The 18202-nt window shown below is 30.9% G+C and overlaps 4 protein-coding genes across 10 annotated transcripts; 2 read left to right on the forward strand and 2 right to left on the reverse strand.

Annotated features, from left to right (window-relative positions):
• Positions 1-398: 398 nt before the first annotated feature.
• Positions 399-3570, forward strand: LOC126870081 (ribonucleoside-diphosphate reductase subunit M2). 4 transcript variants are annotated; one of them, XM_050627536.1, is made up of 7 exons: positions 399-858; positions 1914-1973; positions 2053-2241; positions 2313-2548; positions 2642-2870; positions 3067-3285; positions 3366-3570. In XM_050627536.1, exons 1-7 carry the CDS (start codon positions 790-792, stop codon positions 3516-3518), a joined length of 1155 nt encoding a protein of 384 aa, XP_050483493.1. In that variant the 5' UTR covers positions 399-789; the 3' UTR covers positions 3519-3570. The 4 variants fall into 4 exon arrangements, with proteins under 4 accessions (XP_050483493.1, XP_050483494.1, XP_050483496.1 ...); XM_050627537.1 differs by lacking the exon at positions 399-858 and adding an exon at positions 1181-1359; XM_050627539.1 differs by lacking the exon at positions 399-858 and adding an exon at positions 1366-1658.
• Positions 3571-4153: 583 nt separating this feature from the next.
• On the reverse strand, positions 4154-5351 carry LOC126870109 (acireductone dioxygenase). The gene is made up of 4 exons (XM_050627577.1): positions 5203-5351; positions 4856-4975; positions 4591-4770; positions 4154-4531 (listed from the first exon to the last, which is right to left on the reverse strand). The coding sequence occupies exons 1-4, from the start codon at positions 5323-5325 to the stop codon at positions 4397-4399; spliced, it is 558 nt and encodes a 185-aa protein (XP_050483534.1). The 5' UTR covers positions 5326-5351; the 3' UTR covers positions 4154-4396.
• On the forward strand, positions 5110-12969 carry LOC126870034 (uncharacterized). Of its 2 annotated transcripts, none has more exons than XM_050627388.1 (2): positions 5110-5258; positions 5770-12969. In XM_050627388.1, exon 2 carries the CDS (start codon positions 5859-5861, stop codon positions 8703-8705), a length of 2847 nt encoding a protein of 948 aa, XP_050483345.1. In that variant the 5' UTR covers positions 5110-5258; positions 5770-5858; the 3' UTR covers positions 8706-12969. The 2 variants fall into 2 exon arrangements, with proteins under 2 accessions (XP_050483345.1, XP_050483346.1); XM_050627389.1 differs by lacking the exon at positions 5110-5258 and adding an exon at positions 5427-5582.
• LOC126870110 (ras-related protein Rap-2a) lies at positions 11991-16438 on the reverse strand. Of its 3 annotated transcripts, none has more exons than XM_050627579.1 (2): positions 16314-16438; positions 11991-16233 (listed from the first exon to the last, which is right to left on the reverse strand). In XM_050627579.1, the coding sequence occupies exon 2, from the start codon at positions 15708-15710 to the stop codon at positions 15165-15167; it is 546 nt and encodes a 181-aa protein (XP_050483536.1). In that variant the 5' UTR covers positions 15711-16233; positions 16314-16438; the 3' UTR covers positions 11991-15164. The 3 variants fall into 3 exon arrangements, with proteins under 3 accessions (XP_050483536.1, XP_050483537.1, XP_050483535.1); XM_050627580.1 differs by having other exon boundaries at positions 11991-16239; positions 16314-16429; XM_050627578.1 differs by lacking the exon at positions 16314-16438 and having other exon boundaries at positions 11991-15842; positions 15983-16285.
• Between the last annotated feature and the right edge of the window lie 1764 nt (positions 16439-18202).

The raw sequence follows: 18202 nt of genomic DNA on the forward strand, positions 1-18202 counted from the left end.
TAAAGCTACATTTATGTTGGAGCTACGATGAACAAGAAGAGTGGCGATAAGAACGAAATGTAGAAATACACGCAATTATGACGTGTATACATGCATAAAACGCTTCGCTCACTGTATTCATATAACACAATATTATATATCAGTGCTTCGCTCTCATTGTCACTCTTATCATTTATTGCAGGTCCAATGTAAACGGACTCTAATATTCATATAATTTTTTAATCATTCGTTATTAAGCATGAAGTGGCATAATAAAATAATTTGGAGTTCGAGATGTATCATTAAGACAAATAAAATAATGATCGAAGATAATAATTAGCTAGGAAACGATGGCCGTATGCTTTGAATCTCTTTGAATGACAGCATAATTTCTGGTATTAGGCCTTTCGTTGAAGATTATGCCTTATATTGATAATAATGTTTCTCTTCCATAACATATTAAGAGATACGCGGGAAAAGCCAATGTCAATATATTATAATTTTCACTCTTATTGTCATTGTAGAATGCAGGATAACTATTTTTAAATATTTTCAAACAAATATCATTCACAAATATGTGCCTTTTATGATATTGTAGATGTGAAAACGTTTTTGGCGGCAACAGGTAATTATTCGATTGGTTGCCAGTAATTTGGCGCGAAGCAGAAGGAAATTATGGGTAAAGAATGTATACTTCTGGAATACTTATAGTTTACTCTGAGCATTTGGTTGGTTTTCGTAGAGTGCTGACAACTTTTTGAAACTTGTATTCTTTATTCACTTTTCCTGTAAGATTCGTTGAATTTTACGATGCCACTTCAAATTTCAACAAAGGAAAATATTCGTAGACGTCTTGAAAAGTTTTCTTTGGAAGATAACGTAAGTTTATTTGTACTTTACAATCCTACTTTATAATCCTAATTTATCTGAAATCTTATATTCTAGATTGATTATTGCTTAGTTTTCTTTGTCAGTTATTTATTTTTTCTTAATTCTTTCTCAAGTTCTTTCTGAATTATTACTAAAGAATTTTTATCTAAGTTAATTACTAAAACTGTTATCAAGAAGAGGTTTTATTTCTTTTTTTGGTTCCATTTTTATTAATTATAACTTATATTTATTAATTATAATAAAAAAAATTCAATTATTATATCATACTATTTGTAGATATTCTATATATATTGAGAAACTAATTCGGCATAAAAGATAGCTATGTCGATTTGTTAGATATAAGTTATTAATTTTATAGTGACTTGTTTTTATAACGAATTGTAAATTTTATTAGATAATGAAAATCAGAACTTACAATATTAAATTACATGATATATTAACATATTAAATTATTTTTCCACATGTCAGTTCCACATGTCTAACACAGATGTAAGATATACTTCTGCTTTATTTTTCCATAGAAAAATTGTGATTTGTTATATTCAGCTTGTTATAAACAGATAAACATAATTCTGTTAAATATAATCGATTGAAAAAACCAAAAAAATACTGTTAATAATTAAATATTTATATTATAATTTGTGTTATGTTCTATAAAATTTCTCAGATTTATAATAAATTATAATGTATGAATATTAGCATATTAGTATACATAATAAAAAGGTGGAATATTGTGATATTTTGTGGATTACTTACTGTTTATAGTATTCTGATTAATGTTTTGTTCGGTAGGAAATGAATTCATACATAGGTTATCATAGCTTTTCTTGAATTGTGTAAATACTATTACATGTAATTATGTAATACAATAATATTTGTCATTTCATGATTTTCTATGTATTTCTGTTCTTCAAAATGCTATTAAATCTAATAGGTATATGACAAACAAACTATTTTTACTTATAACTCTTATTATTTGATACTGTGACTGTTAATTTAGCAAAATATCTTCCATGTATTAACTTTTATATTTCTGTTTTTAGACTTCTCCAAAGAAATTATGTATTTCTCCAATTATTTCACAAGAGAATGGTATCAAAAATGTAATACGTAATTGTTTTGCATTTATATGATTAAGATGATTAATTATAAGATTTTTATAATATTTTTATGTATTTTCAGGGAACTAAAGCCAAAGATGTAAAAATGACAATTTTAAAAGAAAATGGATTCAATCCAGAATTAGAACCATTACTGAAAGAAAATCCACGTAGATTCGTTGTCTTTCCTATTCAATGGCCTGACATTTGGCAAATGTATAAAAAAGCTGAAGCATCATTTTGGACTGTTGAGGAAGTGGATCTTTCTAAAGTATAATTCTTCAAATAGTTGGACTTAAAAAGGAGCATATAAGTTAATAATTATATTATATATCTTCACAGGATGTATTTGACTGGAATCATTTAACTAGTGATGAGAAACATTTCATATCTCATGTCTTAGCATTCTTTGCGGCTTCTGATGGAATCGTTAATGAGAATCTTGTCGAACGATTTAGTCAGGAAGTACAAGTAACCGAGGCACGTTGTTTCTATGGTTTTCAAGTCGCCATAGAAAATGTGCACTCAGAAATGTACTCTATGTTGATTGATACATATATCACAGATACCAAAGAGAGGTAAATAATAAAGTATCTTTTTTATCAATTATTGAATGTTATTGTACAACTTTTATTTAAAAACTTCTATTCATTGATATTGTTTGTTCATAGAGACTTTCTGTTCAATGCGATTGAAAATTTACCATGCGTTGCGAAAAAAGCTAACTGGGCATTAAATTGGATAAATCACGAGAGTGCCACATTTCCTGAACGTGTGGTTGCATTTGCTGCAGTGGAAGGTATTTTCTTTAGCGGTAGTTTTGCCGCTATTTTCTGGCTGAAAAAAAGAGGTTTAATGCCAGGACTTACATTTAGTAATGAGCTTATTTCTAGAGATGAGGTTAGTATACAATTGTTTTAATACATAGTAAAAAAATCTGTGATATGCAGAATTAGAAAGAAGACGAGCGAAAAGAATACGCGTCCAGTTGATTATATAATCCTGTCAATCTTCTTTCCAACTTTGCATAATATATATATGGGATGAGTACAAAAGTTACAGTACTACATAAAATCAACTAGTTTACTTAATTTAGGGATTACATTGTGATTTCGCATGTTTGATGTTCAAACATATTGTACAAAAACCGTCTTGCAATCGGGTCACATCAATTATTAAAGATGCCGTCAAAATTGAACAAGAATTTTTAACGGAAGCTTTACCTGTTCAAATGATAGGAATGAACTGTACACTTATGTGTCAATATATCGAATTTGTTGCTGATAGATTACTTACAGAATTAGGCTGTGAAAAGGTTTGTAAAAGTATTATAATTTTAATGCTAATATTGACCAAATTAATATGTATATTAATTTTAAATATTTTTATTTTCAGATTTATATGTCCGAAAATCCGTTTGATTTTATGGAGCACATCTCTTTAGAAGGTAAAACAAACTTTTTTGAAAAGAAAGTAGGAGAGTATCAAAAATGGGGAGTAATGCAAGATAAAGTTGAAAGCAATTTTACAGTTAATGCTGAATTTTAATTTACTAGATGACAGTAATAAGAAAATTGACTATCTCTCTTTTCTTTTTTTTTAACAATAACAAGTTTGATTTGATTGTGTTTTATTTGTGTATGAAGCAAGAATGTTATATATGCTTTACTTATCTACGTAGATGGGAAACAATTTTCGTTGTTTCTTTTCTTTTCTCGTTGATTAAGACTACATTGTATATTACTAGAACCAAGATTGATAATTGTATTTATTTTTTGCTACAATTTTTATATTTTGACAATGATATTTAGAGTTCAATAACAACTAGATCTACTTCATTTATCACATTTCTTATGAAGTTATGATGAAGTGTATTGTACATTTATTGTGACATTTATTTTGAGTCTTGTTATATATTATATTCAATTATTGAAATAATTTTGCTTTAAAACGTGTCATGTATTGGCAATCAAAAGCTTATTATTTCATAAAACGACATGCAAATGAAATTTGTATAGGAATATAAAAGTTCAAATGGACCACAAGAATATTTAACAATTGAGACAAAACAATTCAGTATTTATATGAAGTTTATGTGTATGTATATAGTGTAAAAAATATAATAATCTTTATTACAAGTAACAGGGGTAGGTAATTATCATGAATATAAGATTACTATGCAATTATATATATATATATGAAAAGTTTATATCTTTAATAACAATTGATAAATTTTATGAAATTTATACATTCATTTTATAAAAATTGGATGTTTTAGTGATACAACAATCTCAGAAAAAAGTATTTTTCATAATAGGCAGGAATGTGAATATGAATTGTGTGATTGTATGCTGTCTAAATCTATGTAAATTTTGCACAATTAGAATTTGTATATGTCTTCTATTCTATAAAGTTTATAGCAAACATTAAAGAGACTTTATTTGAAAGCCATTGTTTAAACGATTTAGGTAATTTTTACGGCATTCCATGCCGTCAGCTGGTCTATTGTATGGTAACCAAACAGGTTCGCCCACGAAATAACGTTTTGCTTTGATGTAATTCTGGAAAACCATAATGATGTAATTTTTAATAAAACTTAAAAATGCAACAGAATACTTACTTTAATATCCAAGGTAAACCTATGATATATTCCACTTGGAATAATTATCAAATCTCCAGCTTTAACTTCAATACGTATCCATTGGTCATTCTTGTCTCTAACATCAAAATATCCTGATCCATCCAAAATTAACCTTATTTCTTCATCAGTATGGAGATGTTCGGTGAAGAAATTTTTTATCTAAAAATTTAAGAAATAATTTGTATTACTTTGTTTTGATAAATTATCATGGAAATTTATCGAAAGAAATAGAAATTGTACTTACTTTTTCCTCGTAATTCGGGAGACATTCCTTTGAACATTCTATTTCGTCTTCGTATGTATAACCACGTTCTGCTTTCAATACCGTCAACGTATTATCATTTTGATAGTTTTTATAATCAATCTACATTAACATCAAGTTAAATATATAAATAAAATATGAAAAATGGAACGTTAAAACAACGTAATTTTTTCAATAACATATGAAGGTCAAATTTGAAGATAATTTCTTTTTTACATAATTTTTATTCAATGAGCATAAAACGGAAGTAATACGATTACAAAATCACAATCGAGCGATAGATGTCAATAATGAAAAAATTTTACTGAAGTATACAAATGTGACCTAACCTTAAAATATTCAACGCCTGTTTTCTTGAACAAATCCTCAAGAGAAATATATTCAGGTAGTTCTTTATGGTGTTCTAACCGTTGATCGGCATCACTGTTATCCATGTACCACGCACGAACCATTTTTCTTCTGTGAACAAATCTGATTAACTCAGTTGTAGCTTTTATAACTTGTTATTCGCTAATGTCGTAACCTTAATGATAAAATTATCTATTATAGATGTAGTATACATTTTTCACTGGATTTTAAAGAAACGTATAAACTTATCTGAGCAACTGATATTGAAGCATAATTTTAAATTAAAAATTATATGCCTTTATTGTAATTATGTTTAAATATAAAGGATGAGTATATTGTCTTATTATTCTACAAACTTATGGTAATGTTAATATTTTATGTATTTTTTATATATTTTTTATTTTTATGTTATGCAAGTCATTTGTTCTAATGTAGTTTGGATTATTTTATATATCATATATCATAGTTATTTATGTATATTGAATTTATATTTACTAATGCCATTTTAGTAATTGATATATTTAATAGCAATTGTGTTTAATTTTCAGAGGTCTTTATGTAAAGATGTACATATGAATCTCTATCGATAAAGGAAAGGCTTTCATGAAACAATATAGTTCTAATTAATTATACTAAGATGGAATGGTCAGACAAACTAAATGAATTTTACAAAAAGATTCAAATGTATCTAATGAAAATGAGTCAAGAATGTGGAGAATTGAAATTACTTACTTTGTGCATTACAACTGAGAATAATAATCATATTGAACACATATGTAAATCAATGAACAATATATTTAAAATCTATAATATACCTATAGAGGAAAAGACTTCAATAAATAATGAAAGATGTATACAGTCATATAAATACTTATTATTAAATACTAATTTTGAGAATCAAGAACGTTTGGCAGAAGATCTTGTCAGTGGTCACTTGGTTGATATGTGTCCACCTTTATCTCCATATTTGCTTATACAAATATTATGGAGTCTTGAGTATGAGGAGGTTTTAATTGAATCTCTTTTATATATGCCACTTGATCTGTGTACAGAGGTAGTGAAAACAGTTACAAAATGTATAGACAGATTACCCTTTCAAAGATTAGTTAAAGCTATATATCAATTGATACTAATCATATACACTAAATTCTCTCAATTAAAGGAATGTAGTGTACAGTCCAAGAATGTCGAGGAAAGCGTGCAAAATTTATTAATGAGTTTTGAAGAATTCTTACTATTGTTAACAAATCCAAAGTTACCTTATTTAATGGAAGCATCAGGCTTAAAGAAATGTGAACAACATGGTATCATGTTAAAGAAGTTAATTTGTACAATAAGAAAATGTTTGGAAAGCAAAAATAAAAAAATATTGATTTCTAGTGAACTTGAAAAATTGTATAACATTACGTTTGGAAGAGAGGCACTTGTAAAGTGTGAAAGTACATTGATAGAAAATACTATATTGACATTAAATCAACAATTGGTAAACTTATTGCTGACTAAAATCAAAGAAGTTGATTGTAATATTTACTTAAGCTGGGCAGAGTTGGATGATCAAGAGAACAATATGATCTCTTTACAACGTTCCATTGGAATTGAATGTTATTACTTTATAGATTTTGTATCAAATGATAAGGAAATATCGGAGAACACGCATTTGATAGAATGTTTACAGCAATTATCATGTAAATCAGATCCTAAACAGTCGAGCTTTGCTTTAAGTCTATCAGAACTCTGTTGTGCCATACATAGTGGTAAAAAGGATCTCATGAGAGAATTACTATGTAGGTACAAAGAATGGGACCGCATGGTGCTTGATTTCATTTATGACAATAGATCATTACTAGAAAAAAAAGACTGTTTAACACTGTTAGAATATCTTACTTTTGTTCTTATGCAATCAACAGAGGAAGATTTGAAAGAATTCAGTTACACTTTAGTTATAAAAATATTATCGTGTCAAAGTGTAACAAATATTTACGAGGTTATAACGATGTATTTAACGAAATATGATGGTAAAAGTTATTTAGATTGTCCGCACACAGATGAAGCATTTCACGAGTTTATTATGCGAAACACAAATTTACAAACTTCCACAAATTTAAAAACGGTTTTACTGTTTCTTTTAAAAAATCCTAAAATGGTACTAATAGTACTTTTGAAAATTACTATTGGTCATTCTCATTATAGAAATATCATGATTTCTCCTAATGATTTACTTTTATTATCACCATTTATGCAAATAAGAGAAGGCAATAATCAAATATTATTAACAAGTGTGCTAAGAATTATTTGTATAGAAAATACAGAATGGAATGCTAAGAAATTCATGGACCTCGTGAATATCATGTTAGACAATTCTGTAATTAAAGTACATGACTTGATAAATAACGTTTATATACCATATTTAAGGCAAGATACCTTTAATGCATCAAACATAAGTTCTGTTCTTAATAGTATTCGCAAACTGCAGGTGAAATGTACCAAAGATACGAATATTAAAGAGTTGATAATAGTTCTTTCAAGAAGAATGTCATTCCTTCGAAAAAATACAAGTATCTCCAAATATGTAAGCAATGAAATATTTATTCAGATAACAAGAATATTGCCATATTTTTTGGAAAACAAAATTTTTCCTGTTAAAATAAGAAAAGACATTATTGATGAGATTGATTCTGTCATTGAACCAATAGACAAGTTACATTTCAGTTCCATTTGGTATTTTATACAAAAAGGCGTCAGTGTAATTTATATAATCGAAGATTATCAAAGACGTTGTTTTTTTGTATTGAACAGATTAAAAGAAGATCCAAAAACTTCAGAAAAATTGCGACATTATTTGTCTAATTTAAGTTTATTAAGAGAAGATTTTCTGCGCCATTTGATCATTCGTTCGACCGAAGAAGAATATCAGAGAATATGTTCTGAGCTTACTATAATTTATTGGATCGTTTTTGGATGGAATGACGAAATGGATGCATTCGATCATATTCTACGTGTGACGATAGAGGCGTGTTGTTTATCTCTAGAATATCCATCTATCGGTGGATGCGATTTATTCACATTTTTACTTAAATCTCTCACGCGTTTCTGTAGAACTTTTATATCGCTTGAAGAAATGGAAAATTATGAGCAAGTATACCAAACATTAATTAAAAATATCAACCAACTCGATGGAAGCATAAGACATAGTCCTTATGCGGATCTATTCACTACCTGTATTACGCATTTAAATGATCAGACAGAAAATGATTCTGCAAATTTTCTGCAAGATGTTTTAAACACTTTAGATCATTTCAGTGATCAGTGCTTTGAATATAATAAGTACAATAAATATAGTGAAGCAACATATAAAATACCTCATTCTCTGAAAGTTTCAAATTGTTATATGACTTACGAAATAATTTCTGCTTGTCTGAAAGTACCTGCAACAGAAGCTTATGAATGTATTAGGAGAATGAACGATCTATTTGTCCCGAAATAAATAAAAGTGGGAATGGATTATGAATATTGATTCTTTGTTGAATTTAAACTACTTATATTTTAAGTTTACATTTATGTAATCTATTTCATTTTTTTACTATTAATAGATCTAAGTTGGCCTTTATCAATACCATCCTGAAACTTCACAAAATGCTAAAGCAGAAATTTAATATACTTCATGATATGCCACAATAGTTGCATTAGGTAAAATATATTGTATTTATAATATTAATATTAATACACAGGCTGTGGCAATAACTCTGATCATCTTGAATATTTCCGTTATTTTTAGAGATATGGAAAAATTTTGATTACAAAAGTTGCATAGTGTGAAGGGGGTCATAATATACCAGTAATAATCTTTTTGTAGGTGAAGCATTTTCAAAGATTTCAAGGTCACGTCCGTTCTTTTAAATTACTTTTTTATGCTTGGTAAAATATAGGATGTTTAGACGATCTCAACAACCCTTAATACAAGGTCGTTTAACAATAAATAAAAGACACAAATCAAGACAGCAACAAATATTACGTCATGATGAAGTGGTGCAAATTTTGAAATCATCGAATTGCCGAAGCCTGTTCACTTATCATTTTCAAATTGATTGAGTCTTTGTTTCATGCTTAATAGCATTGTTAACTTTTTTTGGTACACAGTATTTTTTAATATTTCCCACAGAAATCGAATGATGTTTTTAATCATTAATAAATATCAGGAAGATAAGCTGGCCACGAAACTGACCCATCACGTCCTATCCATCGATTGAGGAAGATTCTATCAAGTAGTTTTTACCGTGCATAATGCATGAGACAGTAGCGTTATTGGTTACAAATGTAAATATGTCCAACGACTAATACAGGGAGAATATTACAAGATATGAAACGAAGACTCATTGCAGTATGTGCTACAATCAATCCGGAAATGATAACAAGTACACGGGTTTTGACAATTCGACGATTTCAAAGCTGCATCGATTTAAATGGACACCACTTCGAACATTTATTATGACGTAAGGTTTGTTCCTTACTGTTTTATTTCTTGTTGAATGACATTGAATTAGGAGTCGTCGAAATCATTCTCTACTCTACCAGTCACACCAAAGTATGGCACGGAATTTTAAAAAACGGAGGTAAACTTCAGATATTTTTAAGTGATCAGAGATATTGCCGCACCCTATATTTGTAAATATGTATATAAATATATATACTTACCACTAATTCGTTACGCAATTTGTTCTCTTCTTGTTTGAGCCTACAGATTTTAGTTTTTGTGCGATTTTTATCGAATTATAAAGTATTTAAAAAATTATTTCCATAATAAACGATAAAACAACTAACGCAAACGGATATTAAATATTTTCACGATCAATAAATTTCTAATTCGATTATTCTATTGCTGAATCACTTATGTAAAAGAATTTATTAAAAATTTTACAAGTTTAAAAATTATAGGGATTTTTTATATGTATTTTCAATCCTTGTAACGAAAATTTTTTTACATCTTATTAAAATTTCCAACTTTTTATCTTTACGTCCTAAAGGAGTTTTTTATAATCAGTACTAAAGTAGTTGCTTGTTTTTATTCTATATTATATTTGTGCGATATTTCCAAAATGCCAGTACAATGGTTAGTAATAAAAAAATGTGAAAAAATTGCATACAAAGAAAAAATGTGCACCAGTATTGAGACAGGCAAAAATCAAGTGGGTAGCTTCCTCTGGATAGTCTCAATGCTTTCATGGAAAAAAATTTGGTCTGCAATATGAGACAAAATTGCTGTATCAGCCTATCGTCTTTGAAATTAAATTACGATTTCTATCTTTAATCCACAAATATTAGATCCATGCTACATTATTTAGACTATATCAAAAAATTAATATTTAAAATAATTTCAATATAAAGAATCGATTTTTCATTAATTAGACAATAGGGTAGTACAGTCATGCCTTTCATAATAAAACCATTATTTTCTCCAAGTTAAGAACCATACATTTTTTCCATGTCATTGAGTTACAAGATTTCTATAGTGACTAGATTCTTATGTTGGTAATATAAATGGAATACAATACAACGTTTGATAATTGAAAGTAGATTTTTGACAAATGAAAACGAAATCAAGAATGAGAATATTTTGTCACAAAAAAAGATACTCGTTTATTTCCACTCGCATTTTTAAAAAGGGAAATATACGAGTGGTACGTACTCTTATGTTCTACTTCTTTTTTTTCTCTCTCGCCACTGGTAAAAAATAACACATGTTTTCGTTTCGCCTATTTCTCCTGCCTCTTTTATCGACGCGATTAACAAACATCTCAGGTGGAGAAAGAAAAAAAAGAATTCGAAATACCAGCGAGCAATTTTTGCGGATGGTGTCGTTTACAATCGAGTGGTCTCGAGTATCTGTTTCTTGTCTACCCAAGTGATATTATCGCTCGAACAGTATAGTTAATCCGATCAAAGAACAACGAACCAAAGAAAGACGGGCTAAAACAACAAAGAACATAACTATATCTCGCGAAGGTTGTTTGTCAATGAAATGCACATTTTTTTACTGTAAGCCATTCTCATTGTTGTCTTTTCGAATGTCAGATCAGTATTCCTTCAAAATTTTTTTTCCTTCATTAATATTAATATTATTATTAATTATTATTAATATTATTATTATATATAATTCGACGCTATAATATTTACAGATTCTTCACATTGTAAAAAATATAACGTATTTCGTACTCAATATCATACGCAGGTAGTACTGAAAGGCCGATATACATCTAAATCGTGGTGTTTCTCGAATTAATGTGACCCAGTTGCGTAACAAATCTGCATGTATACATATATATTGTATGTATATATATATATTTATATATTTATATTTATATCATTTATTTATTCATTCATTTATTTATATCTAATTATAAAATCGTATGCGAATCGTTTTTTTATAGGTGGTGAATTCTTGTGCTTTCTCTTTTCCTAATCTTTTTCCTTCTTTCACTTTTGTTATAAAAGAAATAAAAAAAAAAGAAACGATAGATAATACTAAAAAATATTTGCTGGCTGAGAAACAAGGGAACGAAACGTACCTGGTCCTTGACACTTGATATGCTCACTCAGGCGAAGCTCGATTTTTTTTCTTTTTCTATTTCTTTTTTTTTCTAGTATTTTCTTAATGCTCGATAGCTTTCCAAGTAAGAGGACAGTTTTTTTTATCATTATTATTAGTAGTAGTACTTTATCATCTTTTTTTTGCATTTTTAGTTTTTTTGGGTTTCTCTTCATTTTTTCTCTCTCTCTCTCTCTCTCTCTCTCGTGTACAAAAGTTTTCAGTGCATTCTTTAGAAAAATATTCTTAAAACGCGATCCCACGCCGGAGAAACGTGTGCGTGTACGTTCAGAAGCGATACAAATATAGAAACTTCTTTTTTCCTTTATTCCGTTTTTTTTTTTTTTTCGTGCATTTAGTGTGTATATAATGTACTTAGAAAGCTATCCCGCGGGCAGTCAATGAGCGTCCTTTACTTTTCCCCCACCCCTGTGTCCAACCCCTCACTCTACCAGTTTTCTTTCCTTTTTTCGTTCTTTCTTTTTTTATTATTCTCTTTGCCAATCTATGGTTTTCGCGAAGCACAAAAAACCCAGGAGGGCGAAAAAACGTAACGATAATAGAGCGAGAGCGATTACACGTTTCACAAAGAGGCCCTTTGATTCGCCGTTGAAAGGCTTCTATACGCGGTTATTATCGTCGCCTTTTAATAGAAAAACTGCGGTTATAATCTACGGGATCACAGCGAGACTATGAATTTTCCGAGTGATAAAATAGAGGATACGAATAATTATATCTGTGTTGCCACCTCCTGTTCCCCCCTCCCACTCACTTTTCCCCCTTTTTTCTTCTTTGTCTGTGTTTATATTATTTGAGTACAATAACGAAATATATTAAATGGCCGATTCGCTACGTCGGTATACGCTTCACCAATCTTAAACTGACGAAACGTATTAGCACCCTTCATTAGACGAATACGCGAGGCTACTTCGGATTCTCCCTCTATATACTCTACTGTATATTCGAGTACTTCGTTCCTCTAATGCATATACATATACATATACATATGTGATGTATAATGGTTTCTAAAGTATCAAATTATAAATAGTAATATTTTGGAATGAGACTAAAATGTAAAAAATAACAAATAATCGTTTAAACTTATAATATATAATTATCTAACGTGAAACATATAATTAAACTTATTTTTTAAAAATTAAAAAAACATAGAAATTTCCGAACCATGTATAATAGTTATTAACGCACAAAGTTAAATGCTTTGCGATGTTAGAAAGAAGAACATCCAGCCCCGCATATTCGCTACGAAACGACATTTCTAAAAGTGCACCGACAATTGGAGAGAACGAATTAAATGTACGATCGATAACTCTTCCCAAGAATTCTATATCGTTGGACTCATTTCTTTTTTGTCCTTTCTAACTACCAATGATAGAAATACTGTACATCAGTTCGTTTGAAACTTTTCAGTTCGATATCGCGGCCCTTCGACACATTCGAATACGGGAAGCGCTGTCGGTCGTGTACAATTCAACATTCGTAATCGATCCGAAAGACAGATAATTGAGACGAACAAATAGATATTATACAAACTATAAATTCACATTTTCTTTTGTTTTTATAAAATCAGGATTTAATATCCTCCCATTAAAATTTGTAAAAAAGAAAAAAAGAGAAGATAATCAAATTGAACAGCCCTCATTTTTTTTTTTATTAAGGTACGTTATGCAGTGATCACACGGAAATTAATGACTTCGATGGTGGCATTAAATAATAATGTATCGAGCTAATGTAATGACTGTTATGGTATAAAAGCGGTATTTAACATCGGATAATATGATTTTTTTTTTGATCACACGAGAAAAATTACACACGACCTACTACTACTTATAAGGGAGTCCATTGCTTCTTTTTTTTTTCTTTTTTGTTACATCTATCTGTTTACATTCACAAACTCAATGATAATCAGTTTCGAAAGGAGATTTTTTGTTCGTACAAAGCAATGGATATATTGATTATTATGAGTACCACATACGTATTTTGCAGTTGAAGGGATCAATGTACCAGCAAGCCTTCGTGAAAAAACATTTCAAAGTCTCACCTCTCTCCTCTTGCTGGTTTCTTTTGTTTCAAATTGGCCATAAAACTTTTTGGAATTGTATAAAGATCTTGTATTTTTGTTTCTATCGTACACACTTTACCATGTAAATCCTATAATTATGTTTACGATTGATGTTATGCACTACTGTCCTTCTGTAATATTACTGCAATTTTCTTTCCTCTTCTTTTCTTTTGTTCCTTTTCATTTCATACTTTGATCGATTAAAGCACTGGGTGTTACGCTTTCAGTTTTTATTCTGATCAAGGTAATTCTTATTGAAATAAGAATACACACAATATCTGGTATACTATGAAATCTTTTTGATATTTATATTTTGGTCTTAAATATAAAATTCTATTCATTAGTGACCATTCTCAATACTCCATCATGTTCACCTCAATAAAATGTATTTCTAATATTGGAACTGTACAATCAATACCAGTACCATTAACGACACACCATTCAAGCCATCTATATAATGTACTGCAGCCTCTGACATTGAGCATAGGTAACATATCATTAATGGAAATCATTGCACAATGTATCTAAAACGACCTATCTTCTTTCCAATTCTTGACTGTACATTGTAAACAACATTTATTCTAATGTTTCCAATTCTTTTTAATATTTCAAATGGCTGACCATCACAGTGATTCCTTCAATATCTGCAAATAGTTTGAATGCTTTGTTAATCTAACCTGCGAGTAATAGAGGTTCATGGACTGGAACAAATACGCAACGGGTGTATCTTTTAGATTGAGCAGAAAGCTAGACGTATCGAGTTTGGTTTTGCTGTTAACAAGTAACAACTACTGCAGGGCAGTTCTGTTATCACCCTCGATGGTATCTGTGTCCTTTCCTATTCCATTTGCTATTCCCTTTTCTCATTCTTTCTCTCTCGAGTATTGGTCCTTTGCTGACGGAGTTACCTCTTTCATTGCCCACTTATATCTACTATTATATATTACAATAATATTACACATAATACTATCCATGTATATTAAAATATTTAACAGCCAGCCAAATAGCAGGCTATGATTTTCCAATAGAAAAAGAACCAAGAGAGACGGCATGAGTCTTTGACGTATTTTGAATTCACAAAAATCCAGGCATTACAATCATAATATTAGTCTTACAGATTGGCGAATTCACAGCACAAGCCCAACATTGAGCCTAAGAGAGAGAGCGTAGCCACTGGATGAATGAAATTTTCACCAAGTGTACCGCGATCCAGCCACTATATGCATTTCCTTCACCTAACATGGCTCAATTAGCCCACGGTTCAGGATTTTGATTAATTATTAGAGGATGCTGCAACAACAGTAGCTTTTCTTCTCTTTCTCAGGGCTGACGTTCATCTCGCGTACAATCTCCGCAAACACGTCGTTCACATTCGTGCGATGTTTTGCAGATGCTTCGACGAATGGGCAACCCCAGAGTTGCGCCAGAGCGTTACCCTCGGCGGTATCCACTTCGCGTTGATGCTCGAGATCAAGCTTGTTCGCAACGAGTAATACAGGTACTCTTTCGGTACCTTTAACGCGCGTTATCAATTCCTTCATCGCCTTGATATCTTGGAAAGTTTGATGATTCGTCAGACTATAAACTACGACGAATCCTTGGCCGTTCTTTATGTATAGATCGCGCATACTCGCGAACTGTTCGGTACCGGCGGTATCGAGGATCTCGAGTACACACGGCGAGTTGTCCACTTCGATCTCCTTTCGATAAAAGTCCTCGATCGTCGGATCATACTTCTCCATAAAACATCCCGAAACAAATTGCACAGTAAGTGCACTCTTGCCTACCCCGCCCGAGCCGAGGACGACTACCTTGAACTCGCGCATCTCTTTGGCAGTTCGCCTCCGTCTCCTCCGTCTCCTCCTCCTCCTCGACGTGTCCAGGACCGAGAGGAAGGTTCTCTCTCTCTCGAGTACCTTTTAGCCGATTATCGTTGCACGTTTGTTCTTTCTCGAACACTACAAAAATTGACTGCCGCTATATTAACTCTGTCTTCTTCGTATCGTTGAGACGATCGCGTTAGAACTAGAACGATTCTTATTGCCGGACAAAGGCATTGATGATATTATTAAACGATGAATCGTGCACAAGATTTTACCGTGATCGAAACGTAGCCGTTCTTAAGGTCCGAAGAAGACATGACAGCACCCGTATTCACACTCTCTGTCACACACCGCAGTCCCCTGGCGACGTTCGCCTGGCCTGCCTCCTTCCTGTCTTTCCTCTACCCCTCACTTCTTCCCTAGATCTGACGTGCGTGACGCCATCTTATCACACTTGGATTTTCTTTTCGTACCTCCTGCGCCGAACATCGGACCACTGCCTGAACTGCCTCTATCCGCTTTCAACCTATAACTAGTTTACGTCTACTCAATATATATCTTTCCAAAACTTATCTCGTAAGGGACTGAAAAATTGTGCTTTAAGACCTGTTTCCAAATTTTCCGGCATGGCTCCTTTTTACTTGATCGCACTGTTCTATGATTGGTGAATACCGATCGGGTCGGAAAAGTCGTAACGAATCGGAGCGCTCGATGAGGGGACTGACTGTTCGCTCTTTCTTTGTGTATAATCGTACACCCGAGGAAAATAGTAAGAGAGGAATCACGGAAACTCCCTTTACCGGATGCAAGTGTCATTCTCTTATCTTCCAGACAGCACTATCCACGATCTCAAAAGCCACGAACTCCCAAGCATTCATCAGTGAGTTTTATTAATATCACAAATCATTCTGTAAAATTTTGTTTTTTGTTTATTTTTGGTTTTTAATAAATTTTATAATAACAAAATTTTTTGTTCTAAGATGAGAATTGGAATAATCGTTATTTATATTACTTATAATCATAGTTATTATAGTAATACATATATATGTAATAAATTGAAAAGCAATCAAAGTTGTATTAAACGTACATATTTGTAAGCAAAGATTGTACTAAGTTTTAATCCCCGTTACAATAAACGCAAATAACAACAGTAATAATAATTTGTATTAGCATAAATTTGATTGTTTATTAAAAGTCATCGGAATTGCACACTTCCTTCTATAGTGGTTAAATAAAGGTACAACGTTATACCGGGTTTGTTAAATGATTCATAGAACACGAACCACTTTTCGTTGATGGTATTTGCAATTTTAATTGCTTTTTTCGCAAAGTCAATCGTATTGCGTCATTGAGCAATAGAAAAATAAGCGTTGTCTATTCGTTTATACAGAGTTTCTCACTTACATGAAAACACCGCATAAATACGATATTCCTAAAATAGATCAATAAAAAAACATCTAAAGAGATGTGCGTGACAAGAAAATTCGATTTCTATTGAGCTTGTTGCTTCGTATGTTTTTATTGAATATTTCCATTTCTTTTGCATAGTGTTGAAAAAAAAGAAAGATAGGGTTAGGGAGGGAGAAACAGGGAGAACAAGAAAAAGAAAGAGATAACGAGAAACTACAAGTAAGTTCATGTTTCGTTTTTCATCGTTAAAGGGCGTAGCTAATACTTTTCTGAAAAACCGGAAGCGCATGTTGCTACCGTATCTTGCGGTTTACAGAGACCTCCCGTTTCTTTTGTACTGGTGTATCCCCATGTAGATATACGTCATTCCTATAGTCAAGCACTAACGACCTTGTGGTATGCGAACGCAGACACATGTGAGACACGATGACATCATCCGATGAAAGTGTACATAACTGAACAATGCATCACTTTACGTAGTATTTGGTGACGAATGGTGATAATTAGTTACTAAAGGTTAATACTCATTAATCTTTTGAAAAGTCCCATCCTTCTGCGTATTAGAAGAATTATAGTTTAGTTAATTTTTATCTTCAGTACAAGAATTTTCATTTCTTTTTTTTTAGGAATTATTTAATATCTAAATAAAAATAATATAATAATTTGATAAAAATAATTATACTGCAGTCATATTTTAATAATTTCAAATATATTATAGGTAGGTTTTATTTGCAAAATAATAAATTATACTTTATTAGAAATCTGTACAAATATATAATAACACATGTTACACATTTTTATACAATATAAACATGTTACGAATGTCGGTGCTTGGTAATATAATAAATAAACAGAATGTAAGCTAGAATTGATAATTGTACGAGCAAGTAAATGATTTATTTGGAAATATCATCGAATCAGCTATCGTTGAATATACAGAACAATGCACATGGTTCTTGAAATGCACGTGCACTTATCGCCACGCTTATCGATGATTTTCAGTGTCATTAATTGGAGCATCACCGAAATGTGGTTCGCTCCGATCGTGTAACGCTAATTCGTATAATTTGTCGTTCGTTCACCGT

Source organism: Bombus huntii, chromosome 10 (assembly GCF_024542735.1).
Source record: "Bombus huntii isolate Logan2020A chromosome 10, iyBomHunt1.1, whole genome shotgun sequence".
In the NCBI taxonomy this organism is placed as follows: Eukaryota; Metazoa; Arthropoda; class Insecta; order Hymenoptera; family Apidae; genus Bombus; species Bombus huntii.

What these genes read in the sequence shown, in the direction of transcription:
- LOC126870034 (XM_050627388.1), top strand. Translation starts at nt 5,859, where the DNA reads ATGGAATGGTCAGACAAACTAAATGAATTTTACAAAAAGATTCAAATG.
- LOC126870110 (XM_050627579.1), bottom strand. Translation starts at nt 15,710, where the DNA reads ATGCGCGAGTTCAAGGTAGTCGTCCTCGGCTCGGGCGGGGTAGGCAAG.
- LOC126870109 (XM_050627577.1), bottom strand. Translation starts at nt 5,325, where the DNA reads ATGGTTCGTGCGTGGTACATGGATAACAGTGATGCCGATCAACGGTTA. An exon ending in CAGGCGTTGAATATTTTAAG is followed by an intron (nt 4,976 to 5,202) that starts GTTAGGTCACAT and finishes ATGTTAATGTAG; the next exon opens with ATTGATTATAAAAACTATCA. An exon ending in GGTTTACCTTGGATATTAAA is followed by an intron (nt 4,532 to 4,590) that starts GTAAGTATTCTG and finishes ATGGTTTTCCAG; the next exon opens with AATTACATCAAAGCAAAACG.
- LOC126870081 (XM_050627536.1), top strand. Translation starts at nt 790, where the DNA reads ATGCCACTTCAAATTTCAACAAAGGAAAATATTCGTAGACGTCTTGAA. An exon ending in AGTTTTCTTTGGAAGATAAC is followed by an intron (nt 859 to 1,913) that starts GTAAGTTTATTT and finishes TTCTGTTTTTAG; the next exon opens with ACTTCTCCAAAGAAATTATG. An exon ending in AGCTTATTTCTAGAGATGAG is followed by an intron (nt 2,871 to 3,066) that starts GTTAGTATACAA and finishes TACTTAATTTAG; the next exon opens with GGATTACATTGTGATTTCGC.